The 22152-nt window shown below is 44.8% G+C and overlaps 1 protein-coding gene across 2 annotated transcripts in view; it reads right to left on the reverse strand.

Annotated features, from left to right (window-relative positions):
- The window catches only part of LOC127585692 (CD276 antigen-like), a 48514-nt gene that overhangs the window by 16587 nt on the left and 9775 nt on the right, over positions 1 to 22152 (reverse strand). For both annotated transcript variants that reach the window (XM_052043379.1, XM_052043378.1), the window contains exons 2-3: positions 13699 to 13760; positions 6017 to 6361 (exon numbers count right to left, since the gene is read on the reverse strand). In XM_052043379.1, the coding sequence (XP_051899339.1) occupies positions 6017 to 6361; positions 13699 to 13760 (407 nt within the window). The remainder of the gene's footprint in view (positions 1 to 6016; positions 6362 to 13698; positions 13761 to 22152) is intronic.

A 22152-nucleotide genomic window follows, 5' to 3' on the forward strand; every position in this document is an offset into this window, starting at 1 on the left:
ATTAGTAAGGGCATCAAAGGTTACAGGAGAACGGGGTTGAGGGGGAAAAATAAATCAGCCATGATCGGATGGCAGAGCAGACTCGATGGGCCGAATGGCCTAATTCTGCTATGCCTTCTGGTCTTAATTGACCGAAGGGTTAATAACCTTGTATGCCCTGAGAGAACCAGGGCTCTGTGAATATACACACTGAGGACAGAGAGGGTTGGGGGAGAGTGTAGGGGGAGAGACAAAGGGGCGTTGGTGAGAGGGAGGGAGGGGAGGGAGGGTTGGGGGTGAGGAGAGTGGTGAGAGTGGGAGTGGGGGGAGAGGGGTAGGGGAAGGAGTAGAGGCGGGGGGAGAGTGGGGTAGTGAGAGATATGTATCAGGCATCCTTTGGTTTTGACTGTCCATCAGTTTATCATTATTCACAATGCTGCATTGAACTAGAGGCTCCCAGTGTGGGCTGTTGTCCTGTTGAAATGCTGTTACTCAAAATCAGTCAGTGAGCTCGTTAGGAAGAGTTACTGAACCAAACAAGGAGGTACTATATAGAAACTCACAATGTGTGCCTGGATGAGTTATTGATTTATACACTGTACAGTATTTCAAGTCGAGTCAAGCAAATTTTGTTTACGTACAATTAGCACGCCTCAATGATCAGAGAGTGGGAGCTGGGAGGTTTTGAAGTTTGTATTCTGCAACCTAACATGTAATCCTTTTGTGAATATCTAATTCTATTGAATCTGACTCCCACTTAAAACTCTACTCAAGTAAAAACAAGTAATCCCACTGCAACGAGAGTTGCAGGGGGTTGGGAACCAGAGTGGCAGGGCAGCAAGTGGCGAGGCTGTAGGGAAAGTAGGTGTTCAGCCTACGAGCAGAGACAGAAATCGACTGGTTGATGGGACTAATGTTCTGAGATGCGCCTATTTCAATGCGAGGAGAATTGTAGGTGAGGCGGTTGAACTTAGAGTATGGATCGGCACGTGGAATTATGATGTTGTAGCCATCAGTGAGACTTGGTTGCAGGAGGGGCAGGACTGGCAGGGTTCCAGTGTTTTAGACATGATAGAGGGGGAGATATTAAAGGGGGAGGGGTGGCATTACTCATCAGGGAAAGTGTCACGTCAGTGCTCAGAGAGGACATACTGGAGGGTTAGTTTACTGAAGCAATGTGGGTGGAACTGAGGAATAAGAAAGGGAAGAAAAATAAGGTTGTGATAGTAGGTGATTTCAACTGGGACTCCCATACTGCAAAGGGATTGGATGGGATACCTCTTGTCAAATGTGTTCAGGAAAGTATGTAGAGGTCCCAACTAGCGAGATCGTGATACTGGATCTCCTCTTGGGGAACGAGACGGAGCAGGTGACAGAAGTGAGTGTAGGGGAAGACTTTGGATCCAGTGATCATAATTCCATTAGTTTCAAGGTAATTATGGAGAAGGATAGGACTGGTCCTCAGGTTGAGATTCTAAATTGGAGCAAGGCCAATTTTGATGGCATCAGAAGGGACCTGGCAGGTATGGATTGGGATGGGCCGTTTTCCGGCAAAGAGATGCTTGGTAAGTGGGAGGCTTTCAAAAGTGAAATATTGAGAGTATAGGATCAGTATGTTCCTGTTAGAATAAAAGGCAAGGCTAACAGGTTTAGGGTTACCGAGGGTTATTGATGCCCTGGTAAAAAAAAGGAGGCACATATCAGGTATAGGCAGGTAGGATCAAATGAGGTGCTTGAGAATTATAAGAAATGCAAGAGAACACTTAAGAGATAAATCAGGAGGGCTAAAAGAGGACACCAGGTTGCTCTGGCAGACAAGGTGAAAGAGTTCTATAGCTACATGAAGAGCATAAAGGTAGCAAGGGACAAAATTATTCCTCTTGAAGATCAGCATGGTCATCTATGCATGGAGTCAAAAGAGATGCCGGAGATCTTAAATGAATTCTTTTGCATCCGTATTTACTCTGAGACAGACACAGAGACTACAGAACTGAGGCAAAAGAGTAGTGAGGTCATGGACCGTATCCAGATTATGGAAGGGGTGGTGCTAGCTGTCTTGAGGTAAATTAAAGTGGATAAATCCCCAGGGCCTGACAAGGTGTCCCCTCGGACCTTGCAGGAGGCTAGTGCAGAAGTTGTAGGGGTCCTGGCAGAGATAGTTAAAACATCCTTAGCCGTGGGTGAGGTGCTGGAGGATAGCTAATGTTGTTCTATTATTCAAAAAAGGCTCCAAGAATAAGCCGGGAAGTTAATAGGCCTCTGAGCCTGACGTCAGTCATGGGTACATTATTGGAAGGCATTCTAAGGGACAGGATGTACAAGTATTTGGATAGACAGGGGCTGATTAAGGATAGTCAACATGGCTTCGGTGTTGGGTCCTTTGTTGTTTACCATCTATATTAATGATTTAGATGATAATGTGGTAAACTGGATCAGCAAATTTGCAGATGACACCAAGATTGGGGGCATAGTGGACAGCGAGGAAGGCTATCAAAGCTTGCAGCGTGATCCTGACCAGCTAGGAAAATGGGCTGAAAAATGACAGATGGAATTTAATGTGGACAAGTGTGAGGTATTGCACTTTGGGAGGACAAACCAGGGTAAGACTTATGCAGTGAATGGTAGGGCTCTGAGGTGTGCGGTAGAACAGAGGAACCTGGGAATACAGATCCATAGTTCCTTGAAAGTGGCATCATAGGTAGAAAGGGTTGTAAATAGAGCTTTTGGCACTTTGGCCTTCATAAATCAGGGCACTGAGCACAGGAGTTGGAACGTTATGTTGAAGTTGTACAAGACGTTGGTGAGGCCGAATTTAGAGCATTGTGTGCAGTTCTGGTCACCTACCCACAGGAAAGATATCAATAAGCTTGAAAGAGTGCAGAGAAAATTTACATGGATTCTGCCGGGACTTGAGGACCTGAGTTATAGGGAAAGGTTGAATAGGATAGGACTTTATTCCCTGGAGTGCAGGAGAATGAGGGGAGATCTGAAAGTGGTATACAAAATTATGAGGGGTATAGATAGGGTGAATGCATGCAGGCTTCCCCCCCCCCCCCAAGGTTGGGTGAGACTAGAACTGGAGGACATAGGTTTAGGGTGAAAGGTGAAATATTTAAGGGGAATCTGAGGTGGAATTTCTTCTCTCAGAAGTTGGCACGAGTGTGGAACGAGCTGCCAGCGGAAGTGGTGGATGTGGGTTTAATTGTAACATTGAAGAGAAGTTTGGATGGGTGCATGGATGGGAGGGGTTTGGAGGGATTTGGTCCGGGTGTAGGTAGATGGGACTAGGTAGAAGATCAGGTCGGCATGGACTAGATGGGCCGAAAGGCCCGTTTCCGTGCTGTAGTGCTCTGTGACTCTGTTTTGAAATTGGAAGGTAATTCAGAATTGACTCTATAATGCATTGAAAATTCTATCAAGCAGCTGAAACAGAAACCAGACAGGGAAGGAGAAGAAAATTAAGCCCTATTTAGGGGGGTGGCAAGTGTGAAAGTCTGTAATAGCTGAAAGGGGAAGTTCCAATTTTAGCTCTTTATGTGTATTAGGGTTTATCTTAAAAGTAGGACCTCTCAGCCTCAGAAGTACTAAAGCCATGGGAAGAGCGACTTGGTCACTCACCAACGTTTAACAGATCGTCAGTGGACTGACCTCCAGAAAGGTCATGAGAATACGTTACTCATAGCTCAAAGTGCAAAGCAAGTAAAGTCTTTCCTTTCTTTACACCAGAATTCCTTACGCTTTACTCACACTATCAGCCAAGACAATCTTATTTTTGTAATCTCTCGACTTCAAGTAAAGCACAAGGAATTCTGGTGTTTATTAAATCTGCTTCATCAGGACTTGTGCACAACTGGTGCGCCAGCAGCAATTCATTGACCAACTCGGTGTAAACACAGCCAGGCAGGGAAAGACACCAGTCCCACAATACCTCAGTGGCAGGCAGATCCAGCATCACAAGAGAAAAACCGGGGAAAGTTAAAGACTTTTAAATTTTTAAAAAAATTTTTTTTATTTACAGCGTGGTAACAGGCCCTTACGGCCCAACGAGTCCGCGCCGTCTATTTGAAACCCATATTAACATACCCGTACGTCTTTGGAATGTGGGAGGAAACCAGAGCACCTGGAGGAAACCCACACAGACACAGGAGAATGTACAAACTCCTTACAGACAGCGACGGGAATCGAACCCCGATCGCTGGCGCTGGAATAGCGTCGCGCTAACCGCTACGCTACCGTGCCACCCACAGATGAGCTTACTTGAGAATCTATTTATTTAAACTTTCATTCAATGGACAAGTTGGAATAGGGCAATAAATGCCGGCTTCCCAACAAGGCCTACATCCAGTGAAGGAATATTGAAAGAATCATTTGCCTACTTGTTTCATTCACCTACAAACAGGATACAGACTAGCTGCTTCACAAGGTCACTGCTGTACCAGCACGCTGCAGCCTCCAGGTGCTATGAACCTCACCCCCACAACCATGTAATTTGCTGAGAGACAATTCACTTTAATCCTGTTTAAATTAAGGAATAGGCTGGAAAACTCCCCTCTTACACCGGAAGATAAATGAACAAATTCCAGGAGATCACAAAGTCTAAGAGGTACATGGATAGGAACAGGTTAGAAGGATATGGGCCAAATGCAGACAAATGGGATTAATTTAGATAAGTATCTTGGTCGGGATGGATGGGCCAAAGGGCCTGTTTCTGTGCTGCATGACTCTACGAATCTATGATGGGCTGAATGGCCTATTACTGGTCCTATGCAACAAATCAAACTGGCATTCTCTTACATCGTCTCATCTTACTACCACAGCAAATCATCAGTCTGAAACTCCTGAGTCCAAAAACATCTGAAATCCAAGCTTCGTAAAGCAAATGGCTCTTCAAGAAAGTGTTAATAAATCCAAATAAATAAATACAATCTTTTTGAAAAGGTATATTACTTTCATGGTATTTACTTGCACGTAGAAGCATCAATATTTACAATCCGAGCAGTACGGAACACACCCCTCTTGATCCTTTATTTGTGAATAATTGTAAAACTGCAGTCATAATTTAAGATGGGAAGCTTGGCTAAGCTCATAGTTAAAGAATTGTCCAGCTAAGTGCAAAGCATATACATGCAAGTGTTTCTGTTAACTGAAAAGATTTGTTTATTTTGTGCATACCTGAAGGACACTGTAGAACTGTGTCACAGCTCTTTGTTTAATATTTATTCTCTACAGGAGGCCACAGGAGCAATTAGTTGACTTAATTATTTCAAAATACTACAAACAAGGAGAAGCCAGTCCAAATTGGTGTGACTATTCAGTTGACGGAGACAAGGAGATTGTTCATGAAACAGGACATTTGCAAGGCAAATGGTGTAGGGAAGGATGTGAACAATCTGTGAGAGGCAGATACTAGTAAACAGGCCAATGTACAATCAGCTGGGTGGGGCTAAAAGGACAGTCCTTGGTGGGTGTGTCACCACTGAACACTAAGAGCCAAGAAAACCAGTGGACCTCTTACAAACTAAATGGGGACCATGATTGTGTGGCTTTTGTCTGAGGATTGAGGAATAACATAGAAGAAATATTTACACAAGCTTGGCACTGTTTGGGAAGGCGTAACTGAAAACCAACTGCAGAAAGTATCGGTGTGTCTGGGGGACTTTCAGAGGTCATGGGCAGCGAGCCAGTTGTCAATTATTGCCTTTTGTGAGGTATGGAATTTTGTACTCAATAAACTCTTGATCTTTTACACAAACTGTGGTTGCTGCTCTTTTTTTTCTTGTCCAAGAACCATCCCAGTGTTGCAACCAGATTTATCTATGATCAGCTACTACTGGGTCCTAAGGAACTCATTCTGGAGACCTTCCCTGTACACTGCACCATTGGAGGAGCAACCATGAACGAGAATCTCAAGGCCATTTCTTAAGTAAGCTTAATTTTCCATAGAAGGGGGTAAACCTTTTCAACCCAGCTCTCTCTTCCAACTTGTCATGACCCTTGTTATGACAGCAAAGTTTAAATACAAGAAATAAATCTTTACCTGCTACTTGTAATGTTACTGTAACTTTTAGAACCACACTGTATCCCAAAGATGATGTTTTCAATTGAATGAGGCAGATGTACTTGGCTTCATCACTCACTTGGAGGTCAGTCAGAAGGAGGGAGAAATTGCCTTGTTTAAATTCTGTGGTAAATAGCTTTGCTCGGTTGCTGTAGTTCTGGTCGGGATGTTCCTGACCTGAGTAATAGGCATAAATGCACTGGTTCGCCACCTGCCAGTAAACACGTATCTCATTATTGACTTCTTTTCCCACATTGGTGTCCAGGCAAGGCAGAAGAGAACTTTCTCCTACAATTCCTGTCACTGTAAGGGTAGACGATAATTCTGGGGGGAAGCAACAAAGAACATGTGAAAGTCTGGTTTGCTGATATGATATCCCAAAGTGTTAAACATTGAGAGTTAGGATAATGGACTTCAGAAGAAGAATCATTAGTGCAGTAGATAGACTCACGCCTGGTGAAATGTGCTGTCATAGAAGCAGAGCACCACGACAGTACAGAAGGAGGCTATTCAGCCCATCAAGTCCATGTCAGCCCCATATATTTCCCCACTCTTTCCCCATAGTTCTGGAATTATTTTCTCTCATGGCTATCTAATTCCCTTTTGGAAGATTGACTGTTTCAGACATATTTATGGGCAGTAAGTTCCACATCATCACCACTCTCTGTGTGGAAAGGTTATTCTTTACACCCCCTTGAACGTTTTGCCCTGTGCTTTCAATCTGTTCACCTTGAACCTTGCAGATGAGAACAGCTTCTCTCTACTTACCCTATCTGTACCAGTCATGGACTTGTACAACTTTAGAGGTGTGGGTTCACCAGATTGGGTCCCAGGAAGGCAGGTTTGTTGTATGGGGAAAGACTAAGCAGTTCAGGGCCTATTCTCCAGTCTAGAAGAATGAGAGGTGATCTCATGGAAACATGCAAAATTCTGAAAGGCGTTGACAGTGTAAATGTGGAGCTGATGCTGCCGCTGGCTGAAGTGTCCACAACCAGGGGTCACCTTCTCATCGTCAAATCAGATCTAGAACGAAATGCCTTCCCTCAGCAGTGGTGAATCTTCGGAATTCGTGGGTGGAGGAGAGTATATTCAAGTCTGATAAATGTTTAAATATGAAGAAAATGAAGGGATACGTGGTTAGCGAAGGGAAGTGGGGATGAGGTAAGCCATGATCTCATTGAACAGCTGATTAGGCACAGGGTGCTGACGGCTGCCTTCTCTTTATTATGTTCTTATACAGTCGTACAGCACAGAAACAGGCACTTCGGCCCATTGCTTCCAAGCTGACTTTTTTGCCCATCCACACTCATCTCATTTGCCCACATTAAGTCCATGTCCTCCTATGCTTTGGCCTATTTAATTGCCTGTCTAAGTGCCTCTTACAACGTTTCCTATCTTGTTCTCCTTTCCTCCAGGGAAAACAACCCCAGCTTTTCTGGTCCGTCTGTGTAACTGAAATTCCTCGTCCCTGGAACCTTTTCAGTAAATCTCTTCCTCAGCCTCTCTGGAATATTCGCATCCTTTCTAAGTGTGAACACAATGATTCCAGATGCAGAGTAACTAGACTTTTGTAATGATTCTACAATTGCCTCTCTGCCTTTTTACTCTTTGCTTCAATTCACGAAATCCAGGATCCCATATGGGATGACTAATGTATCCTCCCACTTTCAAAGATTTATGAACATATTCATCTCGTTTCTCTGCTCCTGCCATATCGTGTAGAACTGGGCCATTTTGTCTAGATCGTCTGCCTGCTTGTCTTCATTAGCCAAAGCACTGAGTGTAAGGGCAGGGAGGTCTTCATACAACTTTTTAAAACACTGTTAGACCACAGTTGGAAGAGTTGACTTCTAGGCACCATATTATAGAAAGGATATGGTCTCACTTGAGAGGGTACAGAGAGGATTCACCAGGATGTTGCCTGGGATTGAATGCTTTAATTAAAAAGAAAAACTGACAGGCTGAGTTTAGTTTCCTTGCAGCAGAGGAGGCTCCGGGGAGACCTGATGGAGGTAAACGGAAGTATGAGGGTAGATACAAGAAACTTTTCCCCATGGCAGTGGTTTCCAAGCCCAGAGGGCATGGGTTCAAGATGAGGAATAAGAAGTTTAGTGGGGATCTGAAGAAGAATTTTTTCACCCAGAAGGTGGTTGCAATCTGGAATGCACTGTCTAAAATGGTGGAGGCAGAGTCCCTCACAACATTCAAGCAGCATCTAGATGAACCTCTGAATCACCAAGGTGTAGTCAGGTATGGACCAGGTGCTGGCAAATGGGATTAGTTGAGATAGTCAGTCGGCATTGATGTGGTGGGTTAAAAGGCCTGTTTCTGTGCTGTACAATTGACTATACTGTAATTCTAAAAATAGAGAAACTATCACAGGAAGGAACAATGTTCAGATTCCCTTGGGTCTCCCTGACTCTGTCGCACAACCGTAGCAGCCACACCAGCCTGGCAAGTGGAGAGACTATCTGACAGCTGAGAAATAACAAGAGCTCTGGAGCAGAGAAGGTGCCTGCTGAAGCACTATAAAGAGGGAGTGAACGTGATACCAACTCGTGGCTTGTCTCCCTCATCTGGGAAGGGGACAGCATGGCAGACGACCTCAAAGATGCCATAATAGTGATCATCTTCAAGAAAGATGATGTTCCTTTGGTCAGAATTACACAGGGGTTATCCTGCTGTCTGGCATGTGAATCTCATCACAAGGATCCTCCTCATTCACCTCAAGGGGATCGTCCCAGATCCACAATGTTGATCCCGTCCATCAAGAGCTCCAACGGACATGATCTTCATCATGTAACAAATCCAAGAACAGAGGTGAACCAACGACTGTACGCGGTTGCTTTTGATCCCAGAAAACCTTCATAAATGTGTTGCCACTCCACATCAGCTACATGAAGACGTGCAAGCTGTGATCCTAAAGAACTGCTCCACCACAGACCAATTCCAGTGCAGATTGGGGTCAAGAACCAAACCTCTCCTCAATCTTCCTTGCTGTAAGACTGTATCTCATTCCCAACAACCTTCAGCTAGAGTGGAGCTAACCTATGGAGGGAGTGGGAAAACCTTCAATCTTCACTCCAGAACCAAGGTCACCTTAACCTTGTCACCGAGTTAGAATATGAAGACAATGTGCACATTGAGGCCGAGCTTGAGGCAGTGATTTCTTCACTGAGGCATGAGAGAGGATGGGCCTACCACAGACAGCTGAAAGACACAGATCTTCTACCATCCTCTCTCTCCCACACAACTCTACACCCAAAAATCAAGAACCACAACAGGACCCTGAAAAATTTGGATCATTTTTCATATCTCAGGAGCCATCTCTAAGCAGACATTGATGACAGAATTCACCACTACCTCCAACGTGTTAGCAGTGGTGAAGTAGCAGTGGCGAGAGGTGAAGCAATGAAACAAACCTCCTCTCCCAGGCCAACAGGCCCAGAAATATGGAGCACTCATGCTTAAGGGTTGGTATCCCCAGGGCCAAGATGAGATCTATCCAAGGATGAGATGGGAAGCAGAGAGGAGATCGCCGGGACCCTGACGGAGATTTTTGCTTCTTCGTTAGCCACAGGTGAGGTGCCAGAAGACTGGAGGACAGCTAATGTTGTTTCTTTATTTAGAAAGGGCAGCTGGGATAATCCAGGTAGCTACAGGTCGGTGAGCCTTTCATTAGTGGTAGGGAAATTATTGGAGAGAATTCTAAGGGATAGGATTTATGTACTTTTGGAAAGACAGGGGCTTATCAGGGATAGTCAGCATGGCTTTGTGCAGGGGAAATCCTGCCTCACTAATTTGATTATATATTTTGGGGATGCAATTAAGAAGACTGACGAATGCAAAGTTATAGGTGTTGATTATATGGACTTCAGTAAGGTATTTGACAAGATCCCACATGATAGGCTGGTCCCGAAGGTTAAGGTCAAGGTGAGCTGGTTAATTGGATCCAAAATTGGCTTAATGATAGGAGGCAGAGGGTTGGATGTCTGTGACTAGTGGTGTACCATAGGAATCAGCGCTGGGACATTAACAACTTGGATGTGAGGTATGATTCGTAATGTTGCGAATGACACAAAAATTGGTTTAGCTGTGGAGAACGAGGAAGATTATCTAAGGCTACAGCAGGATGTGGATCAGATGGAGTGTTGGCAGATGGAATTTAAATCTGACAAGTGCAAGGTGATGCATTTTGGGAAGTCAAATATGGGTAGGACGTACACAGTAAGTGGTAAAGTGCCAGGGCACCAGGGAATGTTGATGAACAGAGGGACCTTGAGATTCAAGTCCATAGTTTCCTGAAAGTGGCAACATGGGTAGGTAGGGTGGAGAAGATGTTGGCTAGAAGAGTTGGGACGTTACATTGTAACTTCCCAAAACACTGGTTAGACTGCACTTGGAGTATTTTGTGCACTTCCGATCACCACACGAGGAGGAGGATGTGATTGCACGGGAGGGAGAGAGGAGGAGATTCATTAGGATGTTGCCAGGATTGTAGGGGTTTACTTATGGGGAGAGATTGAATAGGCTGGGCTTTTTTCTCCTGGAATGAAGGAGGCTGAGTGGTGACCTGACAGAGTTGTACATAATTATGAGATGCATAGACAGCACAGATTGTCAGAATGTTTCTCCCAAGGTAGTGGTATCAAAAACAAGAGGGCATGGTTTAAGGCGAGAGGGGATCCAAGGGGCAAGCTTTTTTATATCTGGAGGAGGAGGTGGTGGTATCAGAGGCATTTAGACAGACATCTGAATAGGGAAGGCATAGAATATACAGACCTAATGCAGGCAAATGGGATTAGTGTAGGTGAGCAAAAAAGGTTGGCATGGACTGATGGGCCAAAGGGCTCATTTCTTCTGTGCGAATCTATGACTGAACCATCTCTGGTGGTTCTCAGGTCACCTGCATGCCTCTTGAAGCAAGCAGTCTACTCCAAGGTCTGTCAAAGCTAAAGCATTTGAGGTACGCAGAAATAATGCTTCATGGTCTTCGTAGTGTCGTCTCGAAAATATGCATCTTCCTCACTGAAAGTCCCGGCCTACAACCACTCAAAGTGGAGAAAAGGTATCGGGAGAGGCACTGAGCACCTTGTGTCTCTGGGCGAGAACTTAGAGAAACTGTACAGAGCAGCAAGATCTGAGCATCCTCCACAATTCACCCTCCACCCTATCAAGTACTACCTGCCCCACCAGGTACCAGAGACTGGGAGCCTGCAAATTCATCGGCCACATTAGAACTTCTTTCCTGGAGATTGTGGAAAAGGTTCAGAAGAGGTTTACTAGGACGTATAGAATATATAGAAAGTAGAGGCTATACATTTTTTTTATTCATAGTCTGCTCTGTGCTTAAGATGGCTGCTGATCTCCTTAAGATGGCCGCTGGGCCTCCTTCTTCTTCAGCTCGAGCGCGGGAAACTCTTAGTGCGGGAACACATATCTCATTAAAGAAATAGTTAGCCCATTCCTAGAGAGAAACTTTTGATTATGTGTAGCTTATTAAACAGTGTTATCCCATTGCTAGGAAGACTGTTGATCTATTGTGTAGCTCATGGTTGTTATGGCGAGTGCGACTAATGATTTTGTAGTAGTTCTGCAGCAGATAATTTTGATAAATGATGTTATGTGCCAGCGAGTCTTGGAACTCATAAATCATAGAGACACAATGTGATTTTTTATAACTGTGAGCCTTGTAGCGAATAAGCCTAGTATTGTCTATAACTGATAGTTCTGTAGCCTAGAACCAGTACTCCCAATGCCAATAAATAGTTGGGGCACTCTGCGATTGAGTCAGGAAATGACTCGTGGCGAAAAGACAACAATGTTTGTGAGCCAGGAGACAACTGTGAAAAGAGGCAAATGGTAACGGATGAAACCGTGAAGATAAGAGAGATCATGATGGATTGTAACAATGTAATTGAGCAAAAAAAAAGGGATAAATAAAAGCCCCTCGAGCTTTGCTCGGGGGCAGTCAGAGAGGGCAGTAGTCAGAGGGTGACTGGTAACTGGCTGTCTGACTGTCACAACTTTTCTTTGCAAATAAACGTTTAACTTCTTGAGGGATCTTCTGCTTCTCCTGGTCATCTATTTATTGCGGGTAACCACAACAGAAGCTGCCTGGATTAGAGGGTGTGAACGATAAGGAGAGGTTGGACAAACCTGGGTTGTTCCCCTTACAGTGTTGGAAACTGAGGGGAGACCTGATAGAGGTTTTTAAAGTTATCAGGGGCATAGATAGGGTAGACAGTCAGAATCTTTTCCCCAGGGTAGAAATGTCAAACACCGGAGGAGCTGCTTTTAAGGTTAGAGGGGAGAAGTTTAAAGGAGACATGAGGGACAAGTTTTTTTTAAAAATGCAAAGAGTGGTGGGTGCCCGGAATGGGTTACCAGGGGTAGTAGTGGAAGCAGGCAGTTTGGTGGAGTTTAAGAGGCTTTTAGATAGACACATGAATATGAAGGGAATGGAGGGATGTGGATGGTGCACAGGAAGAGGACATTTGTATAAATTGGCATCAAGATCAGCACAACATCATGGCTGAATGGCCTGTCCAGTGCTGTACTGTTCTATAGAACATAGAACACTACAGCACAGTACAGGCCCTTTGGCCCACAATGTTGTGCCGACATTTTATCCTGCTCCAAGATCTATCTATGTTCTCTGTTCTAACTTATAGAACTCTATGTGAGCAGATCACCCTCCACCCCAAGTGTCTGCCTAAAAGTGTATACCGTTGCATGACTCGATGAAAGTGGGTTAGTGTCCTCAGCGAATCAGAAAGACCCAGTAAACTCATTTTTTAAGACCTGGTGAATTTATCTTTATGTTGTCCGAGCTGTGGCCCAAATACTAATCAATAGGACATACTTCCACTGTAAGCAATTTATAAATCATCTTCGGCCATTGGCTCCATTTACAAGGACAACATTACAGCTGGTTAATAGGCAATGGGATGGGAAGCACATTATCTCCAAGTACTCGGGATACAGGTGGAAAGGACCTCAGAACTCTACAGAGATTTTTTACATGGTTGCCTCATTCAGGAGACAATTAAGTTTGGATAAGGAAAATCTTAAATAAAAGGCATTTAATTAAAGAAATTAAAATTTCTAAATGGTCTCTCTCTTGAACAGCCATGTTCTCCGAATGTAACTGAGATTTATGAGTCAAGTAAATGGTGAATTAGCAAGTTCCTCCTTTTGGATTGCTGAGTCATTGCAAAGTCATTCTGATTCAAGAAAGTGACCCAGGCAACCTGTTCAGTGTCCTGAAAAATAATGCTGCCCAGAGCGCCCCTCACCAATTCTTAGGGTGACGCTGGGTCTGTTTGTCCTATTGTAACGGATAGCTCTAAACATGGGCAGCCTGGTGCCTCCCAGTAGTGATAAAAACAGAACCTCTCAGTTCCTCCAACTGATCCCCGTTGACTAAGAACTAAAATACAACCTTGTCACTTCCACAGTCGGAAGGGCAGAAATAATTAGACTTGGATCGAGATCCTGTCCAGATGCACATTCCACAGTCTGGTATTGGAATGCTAATGATGGGCGTGTGGGATAGATTGGCTTGCGTTGTACACAATGGAAGAGATTCATATATTAATTATTCATGAAGTGTAAACAATCTGATGAACCCTCATGAAAAACTGAAAGTGTATTTTTACCTGCTCGGCAACACAAAAGCAACAATGCACATCCAAACAGCCCAGGCACCAATCTTGTCACCCTAAAACAAAGCAAATGAGTTGATATTTCAAAGGTGAATCCAGTTACAAGTCACTGACAACGCACCTGTGATAAAAATGAAGCATTTTTTCAACGATTTGCTGTAGTATCAGTTTTGGAGAATCATAGAGTAACACCAGGACCGCAAGAAGCTGCAGAGAGTTGTGGACACAGCCCAGCACATCACGGACACCAGCCTCCCCTCCTTGGACTCTGTCTTTACCTCTCGTTGTCTTGGTGAAGCAGCCAGCATAATCAAAGACCCCACCCACCCGGGACATTCTCTCTTCTCTTCTCTTCCATCGGGTATAAGATACAGGAGCCTGAGGGCACGTACCACCAGACTTAAGGACAGCTTCTACCCCACAGTGATAAGACTATTGAACAGTTCCCTTATAAATTGAGATGGGCTATGACCTATGACCTCACAATCTACCTTGTTGTGACCTTGCACCTTATTGCACTGCACTTTCTCTGTAGCTGTGACACTTTACTCTGTACTGTTACTGTTTTTACCTGTACTACCTCAATGCACTCTGTACTAACCTGATGTAACTGCACTGTGTAATGAATTGACCTGTATGATCGGTTTGTAAGACAAGCTTTTCACTGTACCTCGGTACAAGTGACAATAATAAACCAATACCAATACCAATACCAATACAGCACTGAGAAAGGCCTTTGGGCCCATCATGGTCCTGCCAACCATCAAGAACCCATCTATACAAATCCCATTTTACCGGTGCTTGGGCCGTAGCTTTGGCAATTTAAGCACTTGTCTCGATACTTCTTAAATAACTGAACAACTAAAGTAAGAGGATTGGTGGGGTGGAGGTCCTCATTTCTAGGCAATCACTTGTTACCTTCAGGTTTCTTAATATTTTGCATTCAGTAGGCTTTACAGTTTGCTTTTAGTGCTATTGTCACCAATGCTCCGAAATTGGACGAGCCTCGGTTGCTGGGGCAGCACATTGTGAGTATCTGCCTCTACCACTTGCATGGCCAGTGCATTCCAGATTCCAATCACTACCCCTCACATCCCCTCTGAAGCTCTTCCCCCTAACCCTAAACTTGCACCCTCCAGTGGGTAAAGACACCCCCGTTATAGAACCATAGAACAATACAGCACAATACAGGCCCTTCGGCCCACCATGTTTTGCCGACCAAGGCTTCCTACCATCTACCCTACCAATGCCCCTCGTAATTTTGTACACCTCTCCCAGGTCCCTCCTCAGCCTTCTCCACTCCAAGGAAAACTCACCCAGCCTGTCCAATCCCTCATCATAACTGAAACGTTCTTCCCCAGGCAACATCCTAGTGAACCTCCTCTGCATCCTCTCCAGTGCAATCATATCCTTCCGATAGTATACACGGTACTCCAGCTGCAGCCTAGCCAATGCTTTATAAAGTTTAACTATAACCTCCTTGCTCTTACATTCTGCGTCCCAGTTAATGAAGGCAAGCATCACGTATGCCTTCTTCAACACCCCATCTACCTGTGCTGCCAGTTCAGGCATCTTTGGACTTGTACACCAAGGTGCCTCTTTCCTCAACACTCCTTAGGACTCCGCCATTCAAGTGTAACGTGATGCACTTTAGGGAGCAGGGCCTAATTAAACTCCCCCCCATTAAATTCCATCTGCATTTGCCCAACTTACCCACTGATCAATAGCCTAAGATCACCCGCTTCACTATCAACAAACCATCAATTTTGGTATTGGTATTGGTTTATTATTGTCACTTGTACCGAGGTACAGTGAAAAGTTTGTCTTACAAACCGATCATACAGGTCAATTCATTACACGGTGCAGTTACGTTGAGTCAGTACATAGTCCTTTGAGGTGGTACAGGTAAAAACAATAACAGTACAAAGTGTCACAGCTACAGAGAAAGTGCAGTGCAATAAGGTGCAAGGTCACAACAAGGTAGATCATGAGGTCAGACTCCATCTCATTGTATAAGGGAACCGTTCAATAGTCTTATCACAGTGGGGTAGAAGCTGTCCTTAAGTCTGGTGGTAAGTGCCCTCAGGCTCCTGTCTCTTCTACATTTCATCTGCAAATTTAAATCATACCTCTGACCATTCATATCCGAATCATTAATGTACTTAACAAATAGCTGGGGTCCCAGCAATGATCCCAGTGTGCACCCCTGGTCACAGGCTTCCAGTCACAAAACCAAGGCTCCACCATCACCCTCCATTTCCTACCATCAAGCCAATTTTGTGCCTAACCTGTGCTGGATCCCATGGGGTATAAACTTTTTGAACAAGTCACCAGTGTGGGACCTTGTCAAATTCCTTACTGAAGTCTAAGTAGACTACATCAAGCCCACTGCCCTCATACATTTCCTCTTCGAAAAATTCAATGAAGTTGGTCAGTCAGGATCTCACCCTAACAGAACAATGTCCTTTCAAGCATAGGTAAATCCTTTATCTCAGACCTTTGCCCCCCAATAACCTTCCGACTACAGAAATTAGTTTTGTCACCAGTGCTAACAATCCTGACTTTTCTTGGAATTTTCTTGCAGCACAGGTCCTGTTTACAGCCATAAACAGCAATTAGTATAAAATTTCCAAAGACGCTGTTCATGGCTGTGAACAGAATGTGTTTGGCGTCAAGCCTTCCATAAAATTTCTTCAAATATTCACTCATCTGTCACTCAGCTCCTTTTACGTGTTTACCAGAAGTCTTTCTTCAAAGTGGGTAACCTGTTGGTAGAGCTTGTAATGAAGTAGGTGATGGAGCAAGGAACAGAACGTTATTACATGAGAATTCTATCATGTCAAAGCAGCAAACTTTGACAAATATTTAATACAAAATACAGAAAATGCTGTAACCACGCGTCAGGTCACATTGGGATTGAAACGGTTAATGGTTTAGGTTAATGGTCTTTCAACGGAACCGAAAGATGACTTCAACTTCTGGAAACATTTCCCCCACCTTCATCGCAGCCTCAGGCCACAACACCCTACACACAGCCCAACCAAGCGCCAGCCTTTGCACAGCTTCCTTTTACTCTCTTATCTTGATCCACAAATGGGATCACCGTATTTTTGAGTCAGACCTTCCACTTAATCCGGCAGGTCTGCTCAGACCTCCTGGTTTCCTGCCACTTCTGCTGGGAAATCTACCTGCTGACCCAGTGTCAGACTCACCTGGTCCCTGATTTCAATGGGTAAAAGTGGGAGTGAAGTTCAAGTTAAAGTTCATTTAATTCAATTGAGCCGATTTAAATCTATTTAATTGTTTTCCAGTTTTAAAAAAACATTATTTTAAATTTTCTTGAGTGCTTTTATTTTGCAATAGTTTTGAGCTTGTTCTGAATACGAGTGTCAAGGACAGAATTGGACTTGCCTCCACAAACCTCATCCTGCCCAAACACCTCACACACATTGCAGGACCTCACCCACTGCCCTCTTATATCCCCACCACAAGGCTGGTCCCCTCAGCATCCAAGAGCACATTCCAATCCTCCCTGATTCTCCCCCACTGTCACACACATCAGCCTTCCTCATCCCCACTCCCCACATAATGCAAACCCTTTCCGATTGTCCCAGCCCTGTCCTCACCTGTACCCCGCCAACTCCAACACCTGGTACCACCCCACCCATCCCAACTCTGGTCCCAGCCTCTGGTGATCTGCCCTTGGCCACAGTGCAGGCTCTGGTGACCACCTTTGTCGTACACTACAACAAGACCAGAATGGTTTCCTCCCACTGCCCACTCCCTGCGGGTCTGCACTATTTCAGTGCCCCCTCCAGGGTTTTATTTCAAAGTGTGTACACTGTGGGTTATGTTGCTCATTGATCAGCTCCAGTCAATCTCCCCCAAGGACAGCCCTCACGCCATCCCCTCCCTCACCCTGCACTTCCAACTGATAACAAGATACCTGGAGTGGAAAGAACCCTTTGCTCAGGTTCTATGTTTCCCAAACACTCCATCAGCCATCCTCAGCTACTATAGGCCATCAGTCTTGATACGGGGCTTCAACCCAAAACATTGACAATTCCTCTCCCCCTCCACAGATGCTGCTCGACCCACAGAGCTCCTCCAGCAGATTGTTTGTTGCTCCAGATTCCAGCATCTGCAGTATTTTGTGTCTCCATTAAGGCCCCCATTCTCCTACATGTTGAACAGAAGCACACGCCCTACCATATTGAGAAAGGAGCATACATTCGTGGTACAGTACCTCATCTTTTGGTCGGCACAGAGTTCAATAATTTCAGAGTGTAGTCACATCCCAGCTCTGTTAGACAGGAGCTGCTGTGACATTTCTGCTGCTGTTATAACACAGCCTCTGGACTCATCTTTTGTTTCTTGTCTCATTCCCACTCCTGTTCTACTTGCATCCATCATCTCTTGTCGCTTCATAACTCCTGCTTTGCAAACTCACAGTTGTCCTTTCACCCTTCCCCCCTTTCCCTGCCACTCTACTTGTTTGAAATCTGTGATCCTTTCCCTTTCCGAAGGATCATTGATCTAAAATGTTCGCTGTTTCCCTCTTCACAGATGCTCCCAATCTGCTGAGTATTTTGTCCCTTTATGTCTTGGGCAGGCTGTTGAGATCTTTTAGCATTTAAGTCAACTATATCTTTCAACCTGAAACAGGAGACACCAACAACACTTCCCAGCCCCTGGTGCACAACAGTCAAAGAGAAACACTGAGCCCCCACACCTGGAGGACCTCCTGTAATCGTCCCCTCGGAAGGTTCACTGGAACGTCTGAGACTGCATCTGGACATTACCTCAAGACAGCTTTGGAGCGGCTGCGGAAGAGGCGATCCACCTTGATCTCTGTCTCGGAGGCCGACATCAGAACATCCTTCAAGAGGGTGAAGGCATCAGGTCCCGACGGTGTACCTGAGAGGGTGCTGAAAATCTGTGCCAACCAACTGGCCGGAGTGCTCAAGGACATCTTCAACCTCTCACTTCTACAGTCGGAGGTTCCCAAGGGCATCAGTCGTACCGGTGCCCAAGAAGAGCAGGGTGAGCTGCCTCAACGACGATCGCCTGGTAGCACTCACATCTACTGTGATGAAGTGCTTTGAGAGGTTGGTCATGGCTAGAATTAACTCCTACCTGAGCAAGGACCTGGACCCGCTGCAATTTGCCTACCACCACAACAGGTCCACAGTGGACACAATCTCACTGGCTCTCCACTCAGCTTTGGAACACCTAGACAACAGCAAAACATACATCAGGCTGCTGTTCATCAATTACAGCTCAGTGTTCGACACCATCATCCCCTCAGTACTAATCAACAAGTCTGGGCCTCTGTACCTCCCTCTGCAACTGGATCCTCGACTTTCTATTTGGGAGACCACAGTCAGTGCAGATTGGTAGTAACATCTCCTCCTCGCTGACAATCAAAATTGGCGCATCTCAAGGATGGTGCTTAGCCTACTGCTCTACTCTCTCTACACTCATGACTGTGTGGCTAGGCACAGCTCAAACACCATCTATAAATTCACCGATGACACCACTGTTGTTGGCAGAATCTCAGATGGCGACGAGGAGGTGTACAGGAGTGAGATAGATTGGCTGGTTGATTGGTGTTGGAACAACATCAATGTCAGTAAGACCAAGGAATTGATTGTGGACTTCAGGAAAGGGAAGTCAGGAGAACACACACCAGTCCTCATTGAGGGGTCAGTGGTGGAAAGGGTGAACAGCTTCAAGTTCCCCGGCGTCAACATCTCCGAGGATCTACCGTGGGCAATCACAATTGGTGCAATCATGAAAAAGGCACACCAGCAGCTCTACTTCATTCAGAGTTTGAAGAGATTTGGTATGTCACCAAAGTCTCTTGCAAATTTCTACAGATGTACGGTGGAGAGCATTCTGACTGGTTGCATCACCGCCTGGTATGGAAGTTCCAATATGCAGGATCAAAAGAAGCTGCAGAGGGTTGTGCTAGCTCCATCACAGGCACAACCCTCCCCCACCATTGAGGACAAGAGGCGATGCCTCAAAAGGTGGCATCATTAAGGACGCTCACCACCTGGGACATGCCCTCTTCTCGTTACTACCATCAGGGAGGAGGTACAGGAGCCTGAAGACCCACACTCAATGGTTCAGGAACAGCTTCTTCCCCTTGGCCGTCAGATTTCTAAGTGGTCCATGAACTCTACCTTGTCATTCCGCTTTTGCGCTATTTTGTTGATTTATTTTTCGGTAACTTATGGCAATTTTTAACTTATAGTAATTTTTACTGCTGCCACAAAACAACAAATTTCACGACATATGTCAGTGATAATAAACCTGATTCTGATAGGAAGATCAGGAAAACAGAATATTATTTTAACAGTGTGAAACTATTGAACGCTGATGTTCAAAGAGATATCGCTGTCCTTTTATGAAAAACACTGAGGTACAGCAGGTGGTTAGAAAATCAAATAGGGCGTTAGTCTTTGTTGGAGTACAAAAGAAAGAAAGTTTCGCTACACCTTTTCAGGACATTGGTGGGACAATACTTGGGCTACAACATACAGTCTTACTGAAGGATATAATTCACATGGAGGTGACACAGAGAAGATTCCAAGTCTGTGAGATGGGGCAAATACTGAGTGGAGCTTAGAAGGAAGGGAGGTGATCTTATAGAAACATACAAGATCCTGTGGGTACCTGACATTGTAGATGCTGGGAGGATATTTCCCCTTCCAGAATCAGAGGAAATAGGGATAAGGGATAATAACTGGCTTTGTCTATTTAATACTGACACGAGGAGGCATTACTTCTCTTGGAAAGTTATTATCATTTGGAATTCTCGACCTCAGAGAGCTAGGGAGGCTGAGTCTTTAGTATATTCAAGGCCAAGATAAATTTTTAGACTTTCAAGGGAATAAAGATTATCAGGACCATGTTGAAGTGAGATGAAGCCAAAAATGGAGTGGAGTAGCAGGATACAGAGGCTGAATGGTCCAACCCTCTCCTATCTCTGATGTTCTTATCTGTAAGGATAGTTGCAGCAATTGGAGGTTACAGTTGCACGGATAAACAGGAGAAACCGGTGATATTCTCCTTAGAGCAAAGAAAGTTGAAATAAGATTTGGTAGAAATGCTCAAAACCATATAGACAAAGTAAAGTGAAAGCTAACTTTTGCTTTCACAGCAGCCATTCAGCCCATTGTGTCCATGGTAGCTCCCAGGAGAGGGCAATCCCATTAGTCCATTAAACATAGTACAGCACAATACAGGCCCTTCGGCCCACAATGTTGTGCAGACCTTTAAACTTTGCCTAAGACTATCTAACCCCTTCCTCCCACGTATCCCTCTATTTTAAATTCCTCCATATGCTTATTCAGTAATCTCTTGAATTTGACCAGTGTACCTGCCTCCATCACCACCACAGGCAGCACATTCCATGCCCCAACCACTCTCTGAGTAAAAAACCTTCCTCTGATATCTCCCTTGAACTTCCCACCCATTACTTTAAAGCCATGCCCTCTTGTATTGAGCATTGGTGCCCTGGGAAAGAGGCGCTGGCTGTCTACTCTGTCTATTAATATTTTGTACACCTCTATCATGTCTCCTCTCATCCTCCTTCTCTCCAAAGAGTAAAGCCCTCGCTCCCTTAGAAAACCTCTTCTTATTTCCCTGTACCCTTGTTCTCCCTCACATCTGCACATCAACTCCCCTATTGATTTTTTTTGCCATTAACCTACACCTAGGGATAATTTACAGCAGCCAATTAACCATCCAGCACTTCTTTTGGGATGTAGGAGGAAAGAGGTGGTGGAGGATAGAACGTGCGGACTCCGCATTGACAGTCAAACCCATGATCCTGGAGCTGCCTGACAGCAGCACTACCTGCTGTGCCGCCGCGCCACCCGGTGGTGGGAGGATTGATAACTGTGGGCACGGACTTAAGATGCTCAGCAAAAGCGTGACAAAGTTATGAAAAAAATTGCCTGAGGCTCTAATAATAAATTTGTTGACACAAATCTACCAAGAAAGAAAGTAATATTTATTTTCACTAAAGACTCCAAGGGAATTTCCCCAAGTTAAAAAATTGCACTTGGTGAAAAAAAGAAAATGTCACTAGTTAAAGGGGAATTTTCTGATGGTCACTAGGAATGGAAAAAAGAAAACTAGTTCCCCGTCCAAACTTCTTTTTTCCCTCCTCCGGCTCTTCCCATTCACTTCAGAAAATCCCCTGCCTTCCTAGATTGCATTCACGTTAGTGGTATGGGTATTTTTGCAGAAGTTTTTAGGGAGGGTATACCAGCATTCTGCCTTTGAGGTGTGGATTTAGGTGCTCCCTTAGCACACCAACTGCTTGATGTTGAAATATACCATTCAAAAACTGGTCTGAACCACAGGGATGGTCAGGTTCAAACTGACAATTTTTTCTGAGGAACTTCTCTTAAGGAACTACTTTGGCAGAAAAAT

The sequence above is a fragment of the Pristis pectinata genome, chromosome 33 (genome assembly GCF_009764475.1).
Source record: "Pristis pectinata isolate sPriPec2 chromosome 33, sPriPec2.1.pri, whole genome shotgun sequence".
NCBI classification, from domain to species: Eukaryota; Metazoa; Chordata; class Chondrichthyes; order Rhinopristiformes; family Pristidae; genus Pristis; species Pristis pectinata.